Genomic DNA, 21,616 nt, shown 5'->3' with positions numbered 1-21,616 from the left:
TCTAGGAGGCCCAGGTTTGAAACTCCACCACTCTGGCACGAAAGCTTTCTGGGTGACTTTGACCTCTCAGCCTCACACACCTCGCAGGACTGTTGTGAGGAAAAAATGGAGGAGAGGAAAGCAGGGTGTCTCCGCTGGGGAGGAAAGTGGGGTATAAGTTAAGCAAGGAAATAAATAAATAAATATGGTCAGGGCAGCCATCAAAGAAAGCATAGACGCTAGCCAGTCATCTCCTCCTTCTATTTGGATCCAGTTCCTCTGAGAAGCTTTTCGTCACAGAATATTTTGTACTGGGCTTTAATGGCCAATTTCGCACGGGTGTTTGTTTTTTCCCTGGCAAGGGCAACGTCTGGCTGAAAACGGAACTCAGAATATGATTTATATGTCTTAAGAAGGTGAAGACGGTGCCAGAGACTTTTAACAATTGGTAGATAGTAAACTTAATCCCGTGACTTCAAACCTAATCAACGAAAGAAAAACAGCCTGGCCTTCCATGGAAATGTGGAGGGGATTTGAGGATGATAATTAGAAGGCAGTTAAAGTCAATATTGGGTTTTCTTTCTTGAAAGCTGTAATTAAGATTTTGACAGCAAATATTAAAGGATTAAGTCATCCTTGCCAAAAAACAAAACAACAACCCCAAACCTGGCCAGTCTTTTGATGAAGGATTAAAAAAATATGTCTTAACAAAGCGAAGCACTCTTATCAGATGGAAAAGAAGATGAAAGATTCCTAGAATAAAAATCTTTACGAGATCAGTCCATGAAGCCTTTAGCAAATATGAATGCTTTCGAAGCTTTGATTGCAACTGTGGGAAAGTCTAAAACTTTCGCCCTCGTGAAAGAGCCTTATCCTTATTAGAGCGGCAACTGAATCAGAAATATTGTTTGTGCCCCTAAATAACGTAATTTAAAAATGTATCAAACTAATAACAGTTTTAATTAATCACATATTAACTCCCAAAATAGGTGGGTTCTTTCTCTCGCGCACAGGTTCTATACACACGCACACAACCATATTTTATAGATATAGACAGAGAGAGGAACTGATGCTTCTCTGCTCAGACCACTATTTGTCCCCTAGCCAGGTTTCCCAGAAGGCGAAGAAGAAGAAGAGAAGAAGAGTTTGGATTTATGCCCCACCTTTCTCTCCTGTAAGGAGACACATAGTGTCTAACAAGCTCCTTTCTCTTCCTCTCCCCACAACAGACACCTGGTGAGGCAGGTAGGGCTGAGAGAGTTCAGAGAGAACTGGGACTAGCCCAAGGTCACCCAGCAGGAATGTAGGAGTGCGGAGTCAAACCCAGTTCTGCAGATCAGGTGGAGGAGTGGGGAGTCAAACCCGGTTTTGCAGATTAGAATCCACCTGCTCTTAACCACTACACCAAGCTGGCAACTTTCTGAGACCACTCCAGTTTGGGAAACCACAAACCGCAGTCCTGATCCAAATTGGGCCCGTATGCATCCAGGAATTAAATTTCCAGTCGGGGACCTCCCAGAACACAACTCAAAGAGGTCCATATGCAAGACAGGTGGACTTTGTAAGGTGTGAGTTGGCCCTTAGGCAGAGGAAACCTGGGATTCTTTCATGGTGGCCCATACCAGGTCCGCTACTTAGGACCCTTTAAAGAGATTGAATCTGGGGCCCCAACCATGCCACAGCTTTTCGCTCTATTCCCAGGTTTCCTCATCTGTTGAGGTCTCGCTGCCCTGAGAGTTGTTTTAGTCACTCATACTGTTTCCCTTTCTAAATAGGCTCGAAAACCCGACTCCTTTTGAATTCAGTGACCGTCCAGCCTCTCAGCTTTCAGAAACGAAGTTATTAAAGTGCAATTTTCATTTTTTTTAAATGGCTGAAAGAGAAAAGCATATGGAAAACAGCAAAACTGCATTAACATCTGTTCTTTTTCTCTCTCCATCTGCTCCTCTTGGCTTGGTTTTTTGTCCAGATCTGCCAGAAATGCTAGTTTTCCAAGAAGGGTAATGGCAAATGAACTGTTTCTTCCAGTGAAGTTCATTTTTAAATTTTTTTTTTAGTGACTGAGCTGCAAAGAGCCGTTCTGAAATGCAAAACAGCTTTTTAGTGGGGAGAGGGTTTGAAAAAAGGCACAGAAGAAGAAGAGTTTGGATTTATATCCCCCCCTTTCTCTCCTGCAGAAGACTCAAAGGGGCTTACAATCTCCTTGCCCTTCCCCCCTCACAACAAACACCCTTTGAGGTAGGTGGGGCTGAGAGAGCTCCGAGAAGCTGTGACTAGCCCAAGGTCACCCAGCTGGTGTGTGTGGGAGTGTACAGGCTAATCTGAATTCCCCAGGCTGCAGAGCTGGGAATTTCAGGCTGCAGAGCTGGGAATCAAACCCGTTTCCTCCAGATTAGATACACGAGCTCTTAACCTCCTACGCCACTGCTGCTCCAGTATTCATGCAGCAGGCTTTCAACTAAAGGTGTATCTAGAGAAAATGTAGCCTGGTACAATATCTCTGTTTTCTGCCCCCACCCTACTCCATGTATGGGCGGCCGCCGTCCCCCACCACAACCAAACAACTTTTTTTGCACCAGGTCTTGAAGTCAGTCTATGGACCTGGGGGGAAGGAGGAGGGATATGGTGGTGATTTTCCACCCCCCATGTGACTAAATGGCCGCAGCCCAGGGGCATTTGACCCCATATGTCTCCCTGGGCGGTACGCCCTTGTGTTTGACATGGCTTAAGAGGTGAAATATATACCAATATTGATCCTCCTCCCAAAGGTAGCGTGATTAAATCCTAAACTTTGATATCACCTGGGTCTCTCCCACACTTGCCTCTAAGCGCGTGCCAAATCGGCGTTTCCAAAAACTTGGTCCCCGCCTTCCTGTCCTTTCAGGGCTGGTGGATATAAAACAAACAGGGAGTGAAATGTATAACCAAAGGACAATAAAACCTTGTTTATCGTACAGAAAGAATATTAGATCAACTGGTTGTGGTGGGTTTTCCGGGCTGTGTGGCCGTGGTCTGGTGGATCTTGTTCCTCCTAAATCGCTTCACTTCTGGCATCTGTGGCTTCGGCATCTTCAGTGGTGGGAGAATCCGAAGAATGCTGTCCAAGTTTATTGACATCTTAAGACGGAGGTTGCACTGAACCAATATAATATGTATATAAGTATGGTTTTCTCTTCAACAAATTTTGGTACAACACTTCATATAGAATAAATTTATAACATCCAAAAATTAGTAGACCATAGCCATGGTTCAGCCGACTAATTTTTGGATGTTATAAATTTATTCTATATGAAGTGTTGTACCAAAATTTGTTGAAGAGAAAACCATACTTATATACATATTATATTGGTTCAGTGCAACCTCCGTCTTAAGTGTGTGACGCGTTTCTTGGTTCTCATTATATTATGTTACACAAATCTTCAGAGGTGTATCACAGAGGGGAGTCTGTCACACACCGTGTCCAGTGAGAATGGGAATTTTTTAGTGGGGTAAATTCCCACACAGCCCGGAAAACCCACCACAACCAGTTGAATCCGGCCATGAAAGCCTTCGACAATACAATATTAGCTCAGTTCCCGCAGAGGAAACAAATATTAGTTGAAAGCCTGCCGCATGAATACTGTATTTACTGACATGCAGAGCTAGGGAGAAGGACAGAGGTTTTGAGGCTTTGACATTGATTTTAAAAGAGCCAAAAATGAGAAGGCTAGTTTTCAGGAGGGGTGGCTACAGTTAGTGAGTCGTGTTAGGAACATCAGCTTTTGAGAGACGCGGAAACGGTTGGTTTTAGAGCCAGGCAGCTGATAGCAAGTGATGAGCAGATGTTAATACCCAAGAGCAGGAGCTGAAAGGGAAGTTAATCCCTGCTTTCGATCTGCCGGATCTTCTCCGTCCACTTTCTCCACAAGCGGATTTAAAGTGACCGGAGGGCAGCGGCAGCAAGCAGTCGCGCTGTCGTGTGTCCAAGGGCAGCTGCTGATGAGGCCGCTCTGGGGCAAAGAAACAGCCTGCCGCCGCTGCAGGGTGGAGGGAACTCCCCTTCCTGGGGGCAGCAGAGGAGTCTGGGGCCAAAGCAGGCAGTGCCCTGCGGCCATGATGCTGACAGAGGGTCAAATCACACGTGTACACACACAAATCATGCACTCCGCATGAAGGCCCACACGGATCAGGGCTGCAGCACTGGGGAAAGGGGAGCTAATTCTTTCCCTTTGCCTTTTCTGATCAGCAGTACACTTCTACCCAAGCTTGTTTGAAGATCCAGGAGGGTGGGAGGAGACATAAAGCTTAAACTTCCTTTCCCCCTGACCCCCACCCACTCCTACCGCTTAAAACAGCCTGTGGGGGGGTGGGGGAATCTCCATCAGTTTGCAGTTGTTGTCGAAGGCTTTCACGGCCGGATTCAACTGGTTCTGGTGGGTTTTCTGGGCTGCGTGGCCGTGGTCTGGTGGATCTTGTTCATAATGTTTCACCTGCATCTGCGGCTGGCATCTTCAGAGGTGGATCACAGAGGGAAGTCTGTTACACACTGTGTCCAGTTCCCTCTGACTTCCCCCTGTGATCCACCTCTGAAGATGCCAGCCACAGATGCAGGCGAAACGTTAGGAACAAGATCCACCAGACCACGGCCACGCAGCCCGGAAAACCCACCACAACCAGTTTGCAGTTGGTTGTTGTGGCTTAAACGACTCAAATGGACCCCCGGTATTCGAAGTGATTCGGTTCTAAGACACCCTGTACCCATACAGCATCCTAACATTTACTGGAAGGGGCCTCCGCCGCCGCCACCCCTTACCACCTGCCTGATCAAGGGCATAGAACTGCTTTGCCAGTTGCCATTGGGTGGGAGTCATAATAGTTCAAACTGGATGCCCTGTTCCGGGGCTGCACTTGTGCTGAATATGGAAAGAAGAGAACTTGGAAGAAGAAGAAGAAGAAGAAGAAGAAGAAGAAGAAGAAGAAGAAGAAGAAGAAGAAGAAGAAGAAGAAGAAGAAGAAGAAGAAGAAGAAGAAGAAGAAGAAGAAGAAGAAGAAGAAGAAGAAGAAGAAGAAGAAGATGATGATGATGATGATGATGATGATGATGATGATGATGATGATGATGATTCATTCTAAAATCGCCAGGAGTTTCCCACCATGCATCTGTAAACCCTGTGTCCTCCATCTCTTGCTGGTGGCGGGGGGGGGGGGGCGGGGGCATGGCAACCTTAGCTGTGTAAGGAGGCAGTATACCAGTGGTTGGGGGGCAGCAGTGGGGGAGGCTCTGGCATCTCTGCTAACTACTTGTGGAATCTGTTTCTCCAGCGTGGTGTCGTGGCTCAGAGCAGGTGGATTCTAATCTGGAGAACCGGGTTTGATTCCCCACTCCTCCGCCTGAGTGGCAGAGGCTTATCTGGTGAACCAGATGTGTTTCCACACTCCTACATTCCTGCTGGGTGACCTTGGGCTAGTCACAGTTCTCTCTGAACTCTCCCAGCCCCACCTACCTCACTTTAAGGTGTCTGTTGTGGGGAGAGGAAGGGAAAGGAGCTTGTAAGCCCCTTTGAGTTTCCTTATAGGAGAAAAAAATGGGGTATAAATCCAAACTCTTCTTCTTTATTGTGGAAAACGGTGGGTTGAACTAGATGGACTGTTGGCTCGATCCATCTGGGCCCTTCTTCTGTTCATACTCTGCTCAGTGCAACCCACTGCTTGCTCATTTCATTTGTTGAAAAGATTTATATCCTCCTTTGGTACTATCAGTGAGGCTTAAAACAGCAAGCATTGTTAAAACTACCTTAAACTCTCATTTCGTAAAAATGCAATTTGAATCCTGTTGTGTTCAGAGGGACGTACGTGTGTGTGTGTGTGTGTGTGTGTGTGTGTGTGTGTGTGTCTGTGTCTGTTGTCAAGTTGCTTCTGTCTCATGGCGACCCTACGAATCGATGTCCTCCATAAAGTCCCATCATTGGCAGGCTGGCTCAGGTCTTGCAGACTGAGGGCCGTGGTTTCCTTGATAAGATTCAACCCATCTCATGTTGGGTCTTCTTCTTTCCCTTCTGCTTTCAGCATTTCCCAAGTAAACATACATAGGTTTGTAAACCTACACGCACTCTCCCTCCGTTCTATCACTTCCTCCCTTTCTTCATCCCACTGGTCCATCCAAATGGCTTAAGTAATTGGTTGCCCTCCAGAGGAGAGCAACCAAAATGGTCAAAGGTCTGGAATCCATGCCCTACAGAGGAGAGACTAAGCTGGGTATGTTTAGTTTGGTGAAGAGAAGGTGAAGAGGCGACATGGTAGCCATGTTTAGATATTTGAAGGGATGCCATGTTGGTGAGGGAGCAAGCTGTTTTTCTGCTGCTTCAGAGACGAGGACCAGGAGTCATGGGTTCAAGGTGAAGGAAAAGAGATTCCGCCTAAACATCAGGAAAAAACTTCCTGACTATAAGGGCTGTTCGACAGTGGAATGCACTCCCTCGGAATGTGGTGGAGTCTCCTTCTTTGGAGGTCTTTAAAGAGAGGCTGGATGGCCATCTGCCAGGAGTTCTTTGCTTGTGTGTTCCTGCATTGCACGGTGTTGGACTTGATGGCTCTTGGGGTCTCTTCCAACTCTATGATTCTAGTCAAAACGTTAAAGCTTTTAACAGTGCTCTTTTCCCTTTGTTCCTCCGCAGGATGGCTACTTCTCCCACCGCCCCAAAGAGAAAATGCGAACCGACAGCAATAATGAAAACTCCGTTCCGAAGGACTTTGAAAATATCGACAATAGCAACTTTGTGCCCCGGACGCAGAGGCAACGGCACGAGCCAGAGCTGGTGAAAAGGCCCCTTAGCAAACAGAAAGAGCATTTGAGGAGAAAACTGGAACAGGAGGAGAAAGTGAAGGAGAATTCTCTCCTGGGCAAGAACTTGAACGAAGCGCTGCCGTATGGCAAAGAGGCCCCAAAGAACAGCAGCAACTTCAAGGATATTCACAGAGCTCCCAAGCAGCAGCATTCCAAAAAGGGCGGGAACGGCTCACCTGAAATCCAATACGAGCAGCCGCCAAAATGCGAGATTTCGGGCAAGGAGGCGATATCGGCGTTGTCCAGAGCCAAGTCCAAGCAGTGCCGGCAGGAGATCGCCGAGATGTACTGTCAGCACAAGCAGGCGAAGCTTATGCCGGAGCAGGTGACACGTTTCTGTCCTCTGGAAGGTAAGCCGGTTTCCGGGGGGGAGGGGGGAAGCGGAGATTTGTGGATGCACCTGTTAGTTTGCATTCTGTGCCCACTGCATTGTTTGGGGGCAGTACTGTGGCTCACTGACAGAGCACATGCTGTAGATGCAGGAAGTCAGAGGTCAGGCGCAGGAAAAGAGCTTTCTGTCCCTGGAAAGCTCTTGTTAGTCAGCATGTAGACATTGCCGAGCAGATGGCTCAGTGGCGTGACTCAGAATAAGTCAGTTTCATGTGTTTGCAAGCAGAGATGCAGGGCTGGGATGCCTCAGAACCCATGTCCAGGCTTTGGCATTGCCAGTTAAAGAATCTCTGGGCTCAAGTTGATGAGACACACATCTTTTTCCTTCTATCAAATGAAAATTACTGCCTCGGTGTGTCTTGGGGCCGTGCAACAAAAGGTGGCCGTGTTTAACCCTTTAATCTACATTCGGTTTCACTGTTCCGAACCAGACTTCTTGGTTTGCTGTTACAATTTTAAAAGGAAAATGCTGTGTTTTTAAAGGACATGTGTTTGTTTCAGCTTTATGATATGTGTGATCCTGGAGAATAAAATTCAGGGGGGGAAGGCAGGGGAAAAAAGTAGTGGAAGGGTTGTTCTCAACCAGCAAAGCTCTGATCTCATACCAAGCAAATGCATTATGATTGTTCACATTTGCTTTGGCCGCAGACTTGCTTATGCCTCATCCTCTTCCTGTCTTTGGAAACTGAAACCAAACAGCATGTCTTACTCAAAGCAAAGTTCATACCCCCACAATACACATTCTGAGATTGGTCCCACCCCACAGTAGCCATTTTGTATAGGTTCCCACTACCCCTTCCCAGTGGCGTAGTGGTTAAGAGCAGGTGTACTCTAATCTGGAGGAACCAGGTGTGATTCCCCGCTCTGCTGCTTGAGCTGTGGAGGCTTGTCTGGGGAATTCAGATTAGCCTGTGCACTCCAACCCACGCCAGCTGGGTGACCTTGGGCTAGTCACAGCTTTTCGGAGCTCTCTCAGCCCCACCCACCTCACAGGGTGTTTGTTTGGGGGGGGGCGGGGAAGGGCAAGGAGATTGTAAGCCCCTTTGATTCTCCTTACAGGAGAGAAAGGGGGATATAAAGTTGCGCACAGACGTATTAAGGTTGAGAGGCTCCTATATTAAACTGCCATAGTCTCCCAGGTTTGGGTGGGGGAACTCTGCTCAACAGGGTGGTGAAAGAGGGGCAGTGATTTGGCATCACACCAGTGTCACAATGTCATAGTATGAAGAAGTGATGTCCTTGTATCAGTGTGATGCTCTGGATTTGCCTAAAACTCTGTGGTTGGTGAACCCTAGAGTGTTCCGCTGATGCAGTTATTTCACTTCTGGTTCTTGGCCGAAGGGGCATCATGTCATGAGCATGGTGCTGATCCCATAGATCCCCTACCCTACTATTGGGCTGGCAACCCTAAACCACAGAGAATTTGCAGTTGCAAATGTCAGAGTTCATGCACCAAAATACCAAGGTGGGGGACAAAGTAAAACATTGACCATCCAAATGGAGCAAAATGCAGGTCTGTGGAGGAAGAACATAAGAACATAATGAAGAGCCTGCGGGATCAGACCAGAGTCCCTCTAGTCCAGCACTCTGCTACTCACAGTGACCCACCAGGTGCCTTTGGGAGCTCACAGGCAGGATGTGAAAGCAATGGCCTTCTGCAGCTGCTGCTCCCGAGCACCTGGACTATTAAGGTATTTGCCATCTCAGATAAAGGAGGATCACGCTTTGGAGCCATAGATCGACCTCTCCTCCATCAATCTGTCCAAGCCCCTTTGAAAGCTATCCAGGTTAGTGGCCACCACCACCTCCTGTGGCAGCATGTTCCAAACACCAATCACATGTTCCAAACACCAGTCAATGAAGAAACGTTTCCTTTTATTAGTCCTAATTCTCCCCCCCCCCCCCACCCAACATTTTCAATGTATGCCCCTGGTTCTAGTATTGTGAAGGGGACCAATGTATGAGGCAAGAGGAAGGTGGGAAACGAGTGTAGAAAAATGGTCTCACGGCTATGGAGTGGAATTTATCTCATCTCAGCTCTTTGATTTGGCTCTGACAGCAAAGCGAGAGTCTTCTGGCAGGTGAAGGAGAGTTGCTAATTTTTGTGGTGGGAAATAAAAAAAACCCGTCGGAGGAACCCAAGAAATAGTGTCATAAATAACACATTTTTTAAAAACATCACTGTTGGGTTAAGGGAGAACAGCTCATTGAAGTGAACTCACTCAGAGTTTCCACTCAAAAGGCGTGATCAAGGAAGTGTTGATGGGTCAGGGAGGAGGGAGGGAGGGGGTTGTCTTATTTCCCTCCCGTGTTGAAATATATGAATTGCGTAACTGTTCGGATTACGTGGCATCCATGACTCCCACTTTCTCTCTCCAAGAACACACTAATATCGCCTCAAAGATGCATGTGTTTATTTTTGGCGTGCCCCCCCCACCCAAGCATGCAATAACTTTGGGCTCATTTGGGGTTGCCCTGGGACAACTAGCACGAATCCACAGTTTCACAGACCAGGGACCCATGAGGAATCACAGGGGAATCTCACATCGGGATTGCAGAAGTCACCTCTCTTTGTTTAAAAAAAATCGTTCATAGATTCTCAATTTCCTTCTATATTCTGTGCCTCCTGGAGCATTCTCAGTTGCCAGGATATGAGACTGGGGCCTAGAGCAGTTGTGGCGAACCTTTGGCACTCCAGATGTTATGGACTACAATTCCCATCAGCCCCTGCTAGCATGGCCAACTGGCCATGCTGGCAGGGGCTGATGGGAATTGTAGTCCATAACATCTGGAGTGCCAAAAGTTCGCCACCACGGGCCTAGAGTCTTCCTTTTTTACTTCTGTCTCATCATTCCTCTCCCACTTGGAGGCCCCTCCTCCCCGGTCTGTCCGTGGCTCCATTTTGCTGGAACCTAACTGCAGTGTTTGCTCTGAGGGGCAATGATGTTATATAATTTTTTAAAAAATTAGCGAATTCTGCTCAGATATGTCCAGTCTGAATCTGCGCTTGAAAATACCTTATTGATATTTTTTTCAGGTCTATCTGGGTATCCAGGTAATGTTGAGGATTCTCAACAGCACCAGTATCTGGGTCCAGAATAGTTTGGGGAATATTTTGGGGGCAATGTTTGAAGGGAACGTGGAGGGAAATAAGAATGTCTGGGGGCATCTTGCTCAGGATGTCATGGAATTGAACCCATTGGTCCCATTAGTTTGAAACTGTGACTTAATAATAGTCTACACACATACACAATAGTGTGTCAGGACTGCATGGTCTGTAAAACAAAATTCAGACCAATGATCTTTATTAGTCCATGAAGATTTCCCCCCAAAACCAGATTAATAATTCGGGCACGAAATCTGCCTTTCGGGCTCTTAAGCCAAGATATACAGCTTGCCCTTCTATTAATTACTGGAATAGCTCAATATTGAATAGAATGGCTTGTCAGAAATCTCAGGTGTCGGCAATATAATTATTTTAAGGCGATTCTACTTTTTTAAAGGCTTACGCATACTAAAGCTCGGTGCTTCTTGGTTCAGGTATTGTGGCTTTTAAGGCCTGTATTCCCGTAATTATCCAAAAGGGAAGAAAAAAATTGCTCTGTTTTCCTTCCCGTTAAATTGATTGAATCTATAATGGAAAATACACAACAGTACTCAGTAGACGCTTTAATATAGCTGGACGTTCAGGCTTCAAAGTCTTGCTCTTTCAGCATCTCGGGTTCCCTTCTCCAAATAGTGTATTGCTGTGATCTGGGAAGTACATGGCTGCAGCTTATAATAACCTATGAAAGCAATGTTGCTTCTTGAAAGGGCCTAGTGGTTGATTAATAGTACATTTGTGCAGCCACAGTTCTCTCAGAACTCTCTCGGCCCCACGTACCTCACAAGGTGTCTGTTGTGGGGAGAGGAAGGGAAGGCATTTATAAGCCGCTTTGAGAGTCTAGGGCTCATTCCGCACATGCAGAATAATGCACTTTCAAACTGCTTTCAGTGCTCTTTGAAGCTGTGCGGAATGGCAAAATCCACTTGCAAACAGTTGTGAAAGTGGTTTGAAAACGCATTATTTTGCCTATGCGGAAGGGACCCAGGAGAGAGGTGAGAGAGAGAGGGTATAAACCCACCCTTTTTCTTCCTTCTGAAGTTTCTACTTCACTGTTCCATGAAGACTAGGATGTCTTTAGAAAGCCCTCTGATAGGCATGGCTGTCTCGGTAATGTATGCCACATCTGCTCATTTTTATGTTTGGCAATAAAGTGAACACTGTCGAAGAGCTGTCGTCCTTGTCTGCTACAGAGTCAGCCTGACCTATACGGTTTCCGGCTGAAACAAGGAGCCCCAAGATAAAAGCTGAGTTTTCGTGTTTGCTTTGATGGAGGAGCAAATTGTTTTGGCTGTGTTCTTGCGCCTTGATCACATTGCGCATTTCAGCCTGGTGGATATTAAGTGCAATTCTCTTTGTGCGCATAACATTCCTGCTTGTGAGAGTTCAATCCGGTGGCTTCCTTTAGTTGTTTCTATGAGGACTTATCTGCCTCTCTGCTACTCTCATGCTTTTCAGATACTTAAAAGAGAAAAAATTGAAAGAAAGAAAAAAGCAGGCCCTTTGTGCACACGGTGGTGAAGCATAATGTACAAGAAGAGGGCCAGAAGAGGCCTCCAGACAGAGATGAGGAGAAGGAACGGAGCAGAGAAGACGCTGAGCCGTCTCTGGAGGTGGCCGTGGCCATTTGTAGTTGTGGGCAGAGGCTCCAGGGAATCTAGTCAACACGCAGCTCCAGAGCCAAACAGGAATCAGGTCTAGCTGAAGAGCAGACAGATTGGAGTGGTTAAGAGCTGCGGATTCTAATCTGTCAAACTGTGGGGGTTTGTCTCCCCACTCCTCCGCACGAAGCCTGCTGGGTGACCTTGGGCTAGTCAGAGTTCTCTCCGAACTCTCTTGGCCACACCTACCCCACAAGGTGTCTGTTGTGGGGAGGGGAAGGGAAGGGAAGGCAGTTGTCGGCCGCTGCTTAAGGTTGGGAAAAGCAGAGTATAAATCCACAACTCAGCTGGGAGCCATCCTGGAGCAACAGGAGGAGGAGGAAGAGGAGGAGGAGGAGGAAGAGGAGGAAGTTTGGATTTATAGCACACCTTTCTCTCCTGTAAGAAGACTCAAGGTGGCTTGCAAGCTCCTTTCCCTTCCTCTCTCCACAACAGACACCCCGTGAGGTAGGTGGGGCTGAGAGAGCTCCAAAGAACTGTGACTAGCCCAAGGTCACCCAGCAGGGATGTAGGAGTGCGGAAACACATCCGGTTCACCGGATAAACCCATCTGGTTTGCCAGTAGGCCAGCAGGGTGAACTGAGGAGCCAGCCCCTGTAGTGTCAGACCAGAACTGGAAAGATCTGGGTTCCATTCTTCATTCATTGATGAAGCTCTCCGGATGATCTTGACCCAGGTGTTCCCTCAGCATCCCCGCAAGGTGAGAGAGTGAGAGACTTGCTTTGCGGGGGTGTCGTTGAGTCACAGAGAGCACCTTGGGAGTGAGGCAGGTTGCAGATATAATGGACAGGTGACCAGTCGTGAGAGCACCAGGGAGGAGATCACGGAGAGCCACCACGTCAGTTGCTGGTATCGCTTCCAGTTCCCTCGGCGCAACCAAGGACTTGAGAGATTTCCACTCTGTCTTGTCTCAGGGGATAATTGATAGTCCAGATAACTATGCGGAGCGCAATAGTTAGTATTAATTCCTCCTCTCACGCTGGCAGCAAATTAGCTTTGCTCGACTCCGTCATATGTCCTCAGCAGGCATATGTGTAATTAAAAGGATACCACGTCGGGTTCACAGAAGTGCTGAAATTTTGTTCACCGTAAAACGTCCATATGTTCCTTGGGGATGGCAGATGGGAAGGGGGCAACGTAATGATGGCCTCACTGAATACTGGTGGGTTTGTTTTTGTTTTGGTTTTTTGTTGTTGTGGAGCATTCTCCTAATCTGAAGCAATGTCAGTCCTCCTTTTAGCAGCGTGGTAGGTGATCTGAATGACCAAAGACCCTGGAGAGCCACTGCCAATCAAAACAGACCTCACAGACCAGAGTTCTTACTCCATATAGGACAACTTTTTGACAGTCAGGGTTGTTCAACAGGGCTGTTCAACTTTCTGACAGTCAGGGCTGTTTCGACAGTGGAATTCACTGCCTCGGAGAGTGGTGGAGCCTCCTTCTTTGGAGGTTTTTCAAAAGAGGCTGCGTGGCCATCTGTCAGGAGTGCTCTGATTGTGTGTTCCTGCATGGCAGGGGGTTGGACTGGATGGCCCTTGGGGTCTCTTCCAAATCTATGATTCTATGATTCTCACTTCCCATTTGTGCATGTGCTTACTGACATCCAATTGGGTATTCAGCGTGCGTCATCTATAATCCTGGTTTATTGATGTACGTTGCAAAATGCATGCATGCATTCTTTGGAAATAATTGATGCAAGGAAAAGAGAAAAGAGCATTACAACAAAGAAACACGAGTCCCTGTCTTTAGGAAAAGAGAGAAATGACATCAAAGGGATGATTTTTTTTTTAATTGTGCCTGATTTAGAACTGGAAAGACTGACTTTTTCCACTGGTGAGGGGGTACAGTTCAGTCGCTCACCTATGGTATAGGCACAGTAGTTCTCCTATGGTATAGGCATATACTTACAATTTGAAAAGGTTAGATTGAAACAAGATATATTTAGCTTGGGGACAAAGCAAGTGGGGATTGAGGAGCTAGAAATGGGAGAATGTAGATTGTAGGGTATGGTATGTTTAATTTAGATACCGCCCTTTCCTGAAAGGCTCGGGACGGTGCACAACAGGCTAATAACAACATCAGCAATCAAAACATACTACAAACATCAAAAACATAATATCAATAAACAAGGGTCAGAAAACAGAGCATCATAACATCATAAGCATAGCATCATAGACATTGCATCGTAACAGCAAAACATAACATGTGCGGGGAAAGGAGGGAACAGTTGCTTCAGACCCAAACATGAAGAGTACGAAAAGCATCTCTGCAAATATTTAACACAGTATAACTTAATACAGTGTTTAATACAAAGTAGAAAAGCAGGACAACATCGCTGCGAATATCTCCTTGAACACAGTGTTCCGCAGATGCAGCGCCAATCACGTCAAAGCATGGAATCGGAGATATGATTTCCTGCAAGCCTTAATTGGATTAGCGGGATCATATTAAAGATAGATCGACTGGGCTGTGTTTATAGGATTATGCGAGGCCTGGTTCCTCTCCCTGCCCCCTTTGTGTCATACCTAATCCCTTCAATGGAAAACTGCTTTAGAACAAAGTGTGAGCCAGGCGAGCCGGAAGCGAGGGCCGCTCCCGTCTGTTTCTAGAGCACCCTGCTTTACGCCGCCGACACGGAACCTGGATTTCATGGTGATGGGAGACACTTTGGTTTGGCAGCTCCGGAGCTCTGCCCGCACTGCAGCAGATGCCTGGCTTTTTTTGGATTCCCCCGGAACCAGGTGTACTGGATTTTCACATGTTACTGCACACCGTTGGAGTGGCTGTTAAGAAATTTCAGTGGGAGGGAGCGCTTAATTATCAGAACGTTCCATGTATGCACTCGGCTTGGGGCAGAGAACCTTTCTTGGCCCGCTTTTCCCCCTCTAAGTACATGTGTGTTTGGTGCCCTCAAGTCTCAGCTGACTTATGGCGACCCTGTAGGGTTTTCAAGGCTAGAATTGTTCAGAGGTAGGTTGCCCTTGCCTGCCTCTGCATTCCATTGGTATTTCTTGGAGGTCACCTGTCCAAATACTAGTCAGGGCCAACCTTCTTAGCTTCTGAAATCTGATAGTAGTAAAAGAAGAAGAGGAGGAGGAGGACTTCCTTTCCCCTCAACAGACATCTTGTGAGGTAGGTGGGGCTGAGAGAGTTCTGAGAGAACCGTGACTGGCCCAAGGTCACCAACAACAGGGAATGCAGTGGAGATGCTTGGGAAACACATCTGGTTCACCGGTGAAAGCCTCTGCACCCACTTCTAGGGTGGGAGGGGAGCAGAAGGAGAATCAAACCCGGTTCTCCAGATTTGAATCCCCCTGGTTGAGATCAGGCTAGCCTGGGCCTATGCAGGTCAGGGGGTGCCTGTGGAAACACTTTCCAGGAATGCGAGAGTTCCCATCAGAACAGATGGTTCAGTCTAAACCAGTGGTGGCGAACCTATGGCATGGGTGCCAGAGGTGGCACTCAGAGCCCTTTCTGTGGGCACGCGTGCACAGAGTCCGTCATGTGGAGGGGAGGAAAATCACACACACACACACACATCTAGGCTGGTCTGGGCGCAATCATTTACCTGGGAGTAAGCTCGATTGCTGGCAATGGGACTTGCTTCCGAGTAAACCCTCTTAGGGTCATGATTCATCCATTCGAAGTGTTGCACGGTTGCTTCACCAAGCTTCCTCCCGAGTAACGCGTTTCTAAACTAAAACCCCAATATTCAGATTAAATTGCCGTATTGGCACTTTGCGATAAATATGTGGGTTTTGGGTTGCAATTTGGGCACTTGGTCTTGAAAAGGTTCGCCATCACTGGTCTAAACCGTTCTAGATGAACATCTTGGAGATCTGTAACAAGCCAGCAATGGCAGGAGAAGGCAGTTTGGAGTGGGGAAATGTGATAGCGGGGAAGAAAGAGGTCTGAAATGCGGGAGAATTAGAGGGAAATAAATCTTGAGAAAACCGGGGATATCTTGGTGGGAATGACAGCTTGTTGTACGGAGGCGGTAGAAAAAGAACAACACGTTGGGTATTACGAGAAAGGGGGTCGAAATGAACAGAGCCAATATTGCAATGTGCAGCATCTACGGTGCAGCATCGTTTGGAATACTGAGTACAATCCTGGTCTCTCCGTATCTCAACAAAAAGTAGAGTAGAGCTGGACCACATACAAATGAGGCCAACCAAAATGATTAAGGGGTTGGAGCATCTTCCCTATAAGGGGAGGAGGAGTTTGGCTGACAAGCTCATTTTCCCTTCCTCTCCCCATCACAGACATGGTATTAGAACTCAAGGGCACCCGATGAAACTCAGGCCCCTTCCACACATGCAAAATAATGCATTTTCAAACCCCTTTCACAACTGTTTGCAAGTGGATTTTGCTATTCCGCACAGCTTCAAAGAACACTGAAAGCAGTTTGAAAGTGCATTATTCTGCATGTGCGGAATGAGCCTCATAGTCTGTGGATTCAGGACAGAGAAGTGGAAGTCTTTCTTCACTCAACCGTTTATTAAGCTGTGAGATTCACTGCCAGGGAACGTAGCAATGGCCGTGCGCTTAGATGTGGGTAGATCTGGAGGACAGCAGCTTGATGACGCCCAGGTGACCCCTTGGGTGTGCTGTCCCCGTCCTTTGCAGCAAACCAGAGCACGCTCCGTCCCAATCCGTGCAAACCTTGCCTCCACCAAGTACATCTTTGTCATAGATCTTTCGCCATGGCAACTCGATATAATCCGGCCAAGATAGAAAAGCTCTGTTTTTGTTATTCATGCGTTGTTCGGCACACACCCCCTGTGAGTAATCTTTGGAAGCCTGCCAAAAGAGCCGGTGTTAATTGCTTGCGCTAGAACGTATTTGCTGTTGGAAATGTCACACCATAAGTTATGTTTCAGCTCTCCGTCTGACAAGTAATCTTCCAAAAGGAAATTGGTCCCTTTTTCCACTCTCCTTTTATGAATCTGAAAATGCATGTTATTTACATGATTTTTTTCTTTCGTTAGCCGGGGGGGGGGGGTCCCTTCCAACATCTGCCCTTTTGCACTTACAAACTCTAAATCAATAATAAAACTAACTACTAGCGGCAGAGCCCATTTCATGAGGAAATGAAATGGGCTCTAGGAAGGGGGGTGAGGAAGCCTTGCCCCCCACAATGGGCTTCCCCCATTCCCTTCCCTTTCCGCCCCCCCCCCCCGCGCCCCCTTTTGCTCACCCACTGACCCTCGCATTCGCCATCTGGCACTGCTGCCCTGGCCATTTGGCTGGCCTTTCTGCTGGTTAGGGGGAAGGCGGGCAAGTAATGGACACCCACCAATTAGCACGCAGGACATGAGTTCTACCCGCTGATTGTGGGGGAGGGGGTCATTGCCAGAAGGTGGCAATTGGTCGTTGCTTAGGGAATTATATATGGTAAGATAACTAGCCAACTTAAGATCCCAGGTGTCTTTGGCAGAAACGGCCCAAACACAACGGTGTAATTGCTCAAAATTACTTTGAGGTGGTCGTTTTAAGAAAACGACACAGTGTATAATAGACTTCTCTCTGTGATACACCTCTGAAGGTGCCAGCCACAGATGCAGGCGAAACGTTAGGACTAAGATCTACTAGACCACGACCAAAACTCACCACAACCAGTTGAATCCAAAACCCACCACAACCAGTTGAATCCAAAACCCACCACAACCAGTTGAATCCAAAACCCACCACAACCAGTTGAATCCGGCCATGAAAGCCTTCGACAATAGCTGTTGGTTGTCCGCAAGGACCAAGAATACACGGTGAAGGAGGCAACTGAAGGCCCAAGTCTTACTCTGTCTTCTTAAAATAAAGCCATAACTTTGGGAGCTTAGAACAGGGTGTTTTCCTCCGGGCCTGCCTGACCAGTGTCACTTGGTCTCTTTATGCTCCATTAGGAGCTAGTCTTTCTGTAGAAACAAAGGATGTTAGATCTTGAGAGGCCGTTGCTTTCACCTCCTGCCTGTGAGCTCCCAAAGGCACCTGGTGGGCCACTGCGAGTAGCAGAGAGCTGGACTAGATGAACTCTGGTCTGATCCAGCTGGCTTGTTCTTATGTTCTTAGAGTGTGGTTTTACTGTTTTTATTGCTGTAATCCCCTCATCAGTATTGATTAAAAAAATGTATGGGTCATAAACATCTTAAATATATCACAGCCCTGGACGTGGAGCTTAAAAGTTCCACACCTGTTCAGTGCTTGTTTTGATGCAAGGAATTTCCATTCATTCAAGAAAACCGGATTCCTTACAAAGGCATGCTCTCTCCGTAGTTGCCAGAGACACCTATACCACATATGTCCCATTCCCCATGTTTTTCTTTGGATCCTCTGATGTCTGTGAACTAGACTCTCAGCAAAGAATCTTCTCCAAGTGGAGAAGAGAAGGGAGAGGAGAAACCTATATTATCCTTCGGCCAGGCTATAAATAGTCCTGCAGCAGAGCCAAGCGAAAGAGTGGAATCAATTTTAATGTGGGGTGCTTTGCCTTGAAAAATCCTCCCCCTCCCTTCTAGTAACTCCTACTAGGTTTTGTTATATGCATCAATAGTGTTACCTTCTCAGTTAATTTGTATTGGCTTCAATACTTCGGAGACCGTGGTTCACTTCTCACAGTGGCTGCTGCTTCGAAAGCATAGATAGAGCCTTAAAAGCATAGGTGTCAAACTCGCGGCCCTCCAGATGTTATGGACTACAGTTCCCACCATCCCCTGCCAGCATGATGCTGGCAGGGGATGATGGGAACTGTAGTCCATAACATCTGTAGGGCCGCGAGTTTGACACCTGTGGAGTGGAGAGATCAAAGGAATGGGAAGCAGATCTGGATCAGGGTGAGGGGACTTCCTTAGGGTGAGGTTGCTGGGAGCCAGCGCGGTGTGGCAGCTAAGAGCCGCGGACTCTAATCTGAAGAACTGGGTTTGGCGCCCCACTCTTCCACATGAAGCCAGCTGAGTGACCTTGGGCCGTTCATGGTTCTCTCAGAACTCTCTCAGCTCACACAGCGGCAGGCAGTGGTAAATGACCCCTGAACACCTCTTGCCTTGAAAAGCCTACGGGGTCGCCCTGAGTCAGCTGTGACTGGACAACGCTTTACACACCCGTTCGCAAACACACAAGGTTGCTGCAGTTTGTTCTTTCTGCTGCAAAAGTGATTGTGGGGATCATGGGAAGGGAACACTTATTTTTTCTGAAAGGAGGCATGAGGGGCACATGAACGGGTCCACAGGAGGGCAACCCAAATGGTCAAAGGTCTGGAATCCATGCCCTATGAGGAGAGACTTAGAGAGCTGGGGATGTTTAGTTTAGTGAAGAGAAGGTTAAGAAGGGACATGATAGCCCTGTTTAGATGCCCTGTTGGTGAGGGAGCAAGCTTGCTCTCTTCTGCTCCAGAGACCAGGAGTCATGGGTTCAAGGTGAAGGAAAAGAGATTCCACCTAAACATCAGGAAAAAAAACTTACTAACAATAAGGGTTGTTTGACAGTGGAATGCACCACCTCAGAGTATGGTGGTTTTTCTTTGCAGGTTTTTAAAGAGAGGCTGGATGGCCATCTGTCAGGAGTGTTTTGATTGTGTGTTCCTGCATTGCAGGGGGTTGGACTTGATGGCCCTTGGGGTCTCGTCCGACTCTTATGATTCTATGATTTCTGTGTAGAAAGGTCACAGGTTTGATTCCTAGCATTTCCAGTGTTGGGTGCAAAAGGCCTTTCTCTGCCTGAGAACTCACATAGCCAATCAGAGTAGACAGTGCAGAGCTGGAGGGACCAGTGGTCTGCCTTTACACCCATACACAAGCACCAGGTTCAGAAGTGTGCAGGGAATGTGCTCGCAATGTACATTCCACAAGTGTGCAAATGGCCTCAGCCTTTGCAGTAGACGACACGCTTGCTTTCCTCTGTGGTTGTAAGATAGAGAGATGAAGCTTAAGTATTCAAATCATCCAACGGGGTGGGGGTACTGACACCGCTACACGAAAGGTCCTCCGTCCCTTGAGTCATTTAATCTGCTTTGTAGCTGCTGAAGGACAGGCAAATTATCTCCCCCTCCCGCCCCGGAGGCTACCGAAAGGCAGCTGTTCCATAAAATAAACAGGATCCTCGCAAAGCCCTTCCGTATTCACTGTGACAGCGTTGGTTGATGAACTAATTAGCTGTCAGGTGGCGTGACAGGTATTTTTTTTTTAAACGGGGAATTCATTCTAATTCTTCCTTAATGAATGTACTGTTACTTTAAAGTGTTATTTGTTTATGCCTATGAGTCAATAAGGAGAGCGGGGGGTGGGGGGGGGGAACGTGCCAAGCTCTCGTGCTTCACCAAAGCAAGGAAATAATTGCGATTTGTCTCCGAGGAAAGATAGCATCTTTGTAATTAGAAATGTCGAAAAAGCAAGTTTGCTATTAAGATTATTGGTCTGGCAAGATAGTTATCATAGTAAATTAGATTCAGTATCTCTGTTTTTTCGCTCGTTCGTGTCGCGGAGCGGCATCATGGTTATTAGCCAGTGATTTGTAAAACATGAAAACGATCTCAGTAATTGCTTGCACCTATAAAATTTCAAAGAACGCTGTGGGTTTTTTTTAAAAAATGCATAGATTGCTCCTTTTGCAAAAAAAAATGATAATAATAAGTTTCCTGGATCGTAAGCAATGATGCTTACTGACATCCAGGTAATCTCCAAAGGTTGGCATCTTCAAGAGAATACAGGTGACTGGCATCCTGATGTAATTCCATTTACCTGAGATTAACAGCCCAATCCAGAGCCTGCGGCATCAAGTTACAGCACTGCTCCGCCGCCGCTTTGGCCATGGCTGCCCCACTGCCCGCAGGAGGGCTTCTCAGCAGTGCAGAGAGGCTAAAAACAAAAAAGTATCCCCACTGCTGAGAGACCTTCCATTTATGCCACCCAAACAGGTTTTTTAATGGGGTGATGTAAGCCCAAACCCCAGCGCTGGCATTCCAGTGGGCAAAGGCCAGGTGGTTCTCCCTTTTCCTCCACCTGAGTGGCAGAGGCTTATCTGGTGAACTAGATTTGTTTCCCCATTCCTACATTCCTGCTGGGTGATCTTGGGCTAGTCACAGTTCTCTTCCACCTACCTCACAAGGTGTCTGTTGTGGGGGGAGGAAGGGAAGGGAGGTTGTAGGCCACCTTGAGTCTCCTTACAGGAGAGAAAGGTGGGGTATAAATCCAACCACCACCTCCTCCTCCTCCTCCTCCTCCACAACCACCACCCTGGAATGTGCAAAGTTGCCATTACGGAGTCCTTTATAGAGTTGTCTGATTCTCTGTTCAGCTATTGAACACTTCCATTGAAGTGGCTAGCTTTGCTGCAGCCTATACCCCGAGTACGTGAGAAGCTAAAAAGCCTTTGTAAAGTAAAAGCCCAAAGAAAGAAGCAGTCGCTTAAAAACAGAATGCTAATTTTGATTACCAGCTTTACGTCCTAGGGACGGAGAATATGGAAGCGGCCGGGGCCCCGTCTCAAAATCAAAAGCGCGGGTTGTGCAGGCGGGAATCACAGCATATAAAGACCCAGAGGCTTCAAAAAAACAACAACAACACAGCATCTGGTAAAATAGCATGTGGATATTTGCGACTCTACCAAAGGCGAAAACATCACTTAGTTTTGGTAGGATTCGACCTGAGGGCTGATTCAGTGCGAGTGGGC

General features: G+C 47.2%; 1 protein-coding gene across 2 annotated transcripts in view; it reads left to right on the top strand.

Moving 5' to 3' along the window:
• Nucleotides 1–21,616, top strand: part of XYLT1 (xylosyltransferase 1) — a 170,880-nt gene that overhangs the window by 94,364 nt on the left and 54,900 nt on the right. For both annotated transcript variants that reach the window (XM_048493210.1, XM_048493209.1), the window contains exon 3: nucleotides 6,633–7,152. In XM_048493210.1, coding sequence (XP_048349167.1) covers nucleotides 6,666–7,152 — 487 coding nt within the window. In that variant the 5' untranslated portion in view covers nucleotides 6,633–6,665. The remainder of the gene's footprint in view (nucleotides 1–6,632; nucleotides 7,153–21,616) is intronic.

The sequence above is a fragment of the Sphaerodactylus townsendi genome, linkage group LG04 (genome assembly GCF_021028975.2).
Source record: "Sphaerodactylus townsendi isolate TG3544 linkage group LG04, MPM_Stown_v2.3, whole genome shotgun sequence".
Classification (NCBI taxonomy): Eukaryota; Metazoa; Chordata; class Lepidosauria; order Squamata; family Sphaerodactylidae; genus Sphaerodactylus; species Sphaerodactylus townsendi.
This window is presented reverse-complemented; position numbering and strand designations above follow the sequence as displayed.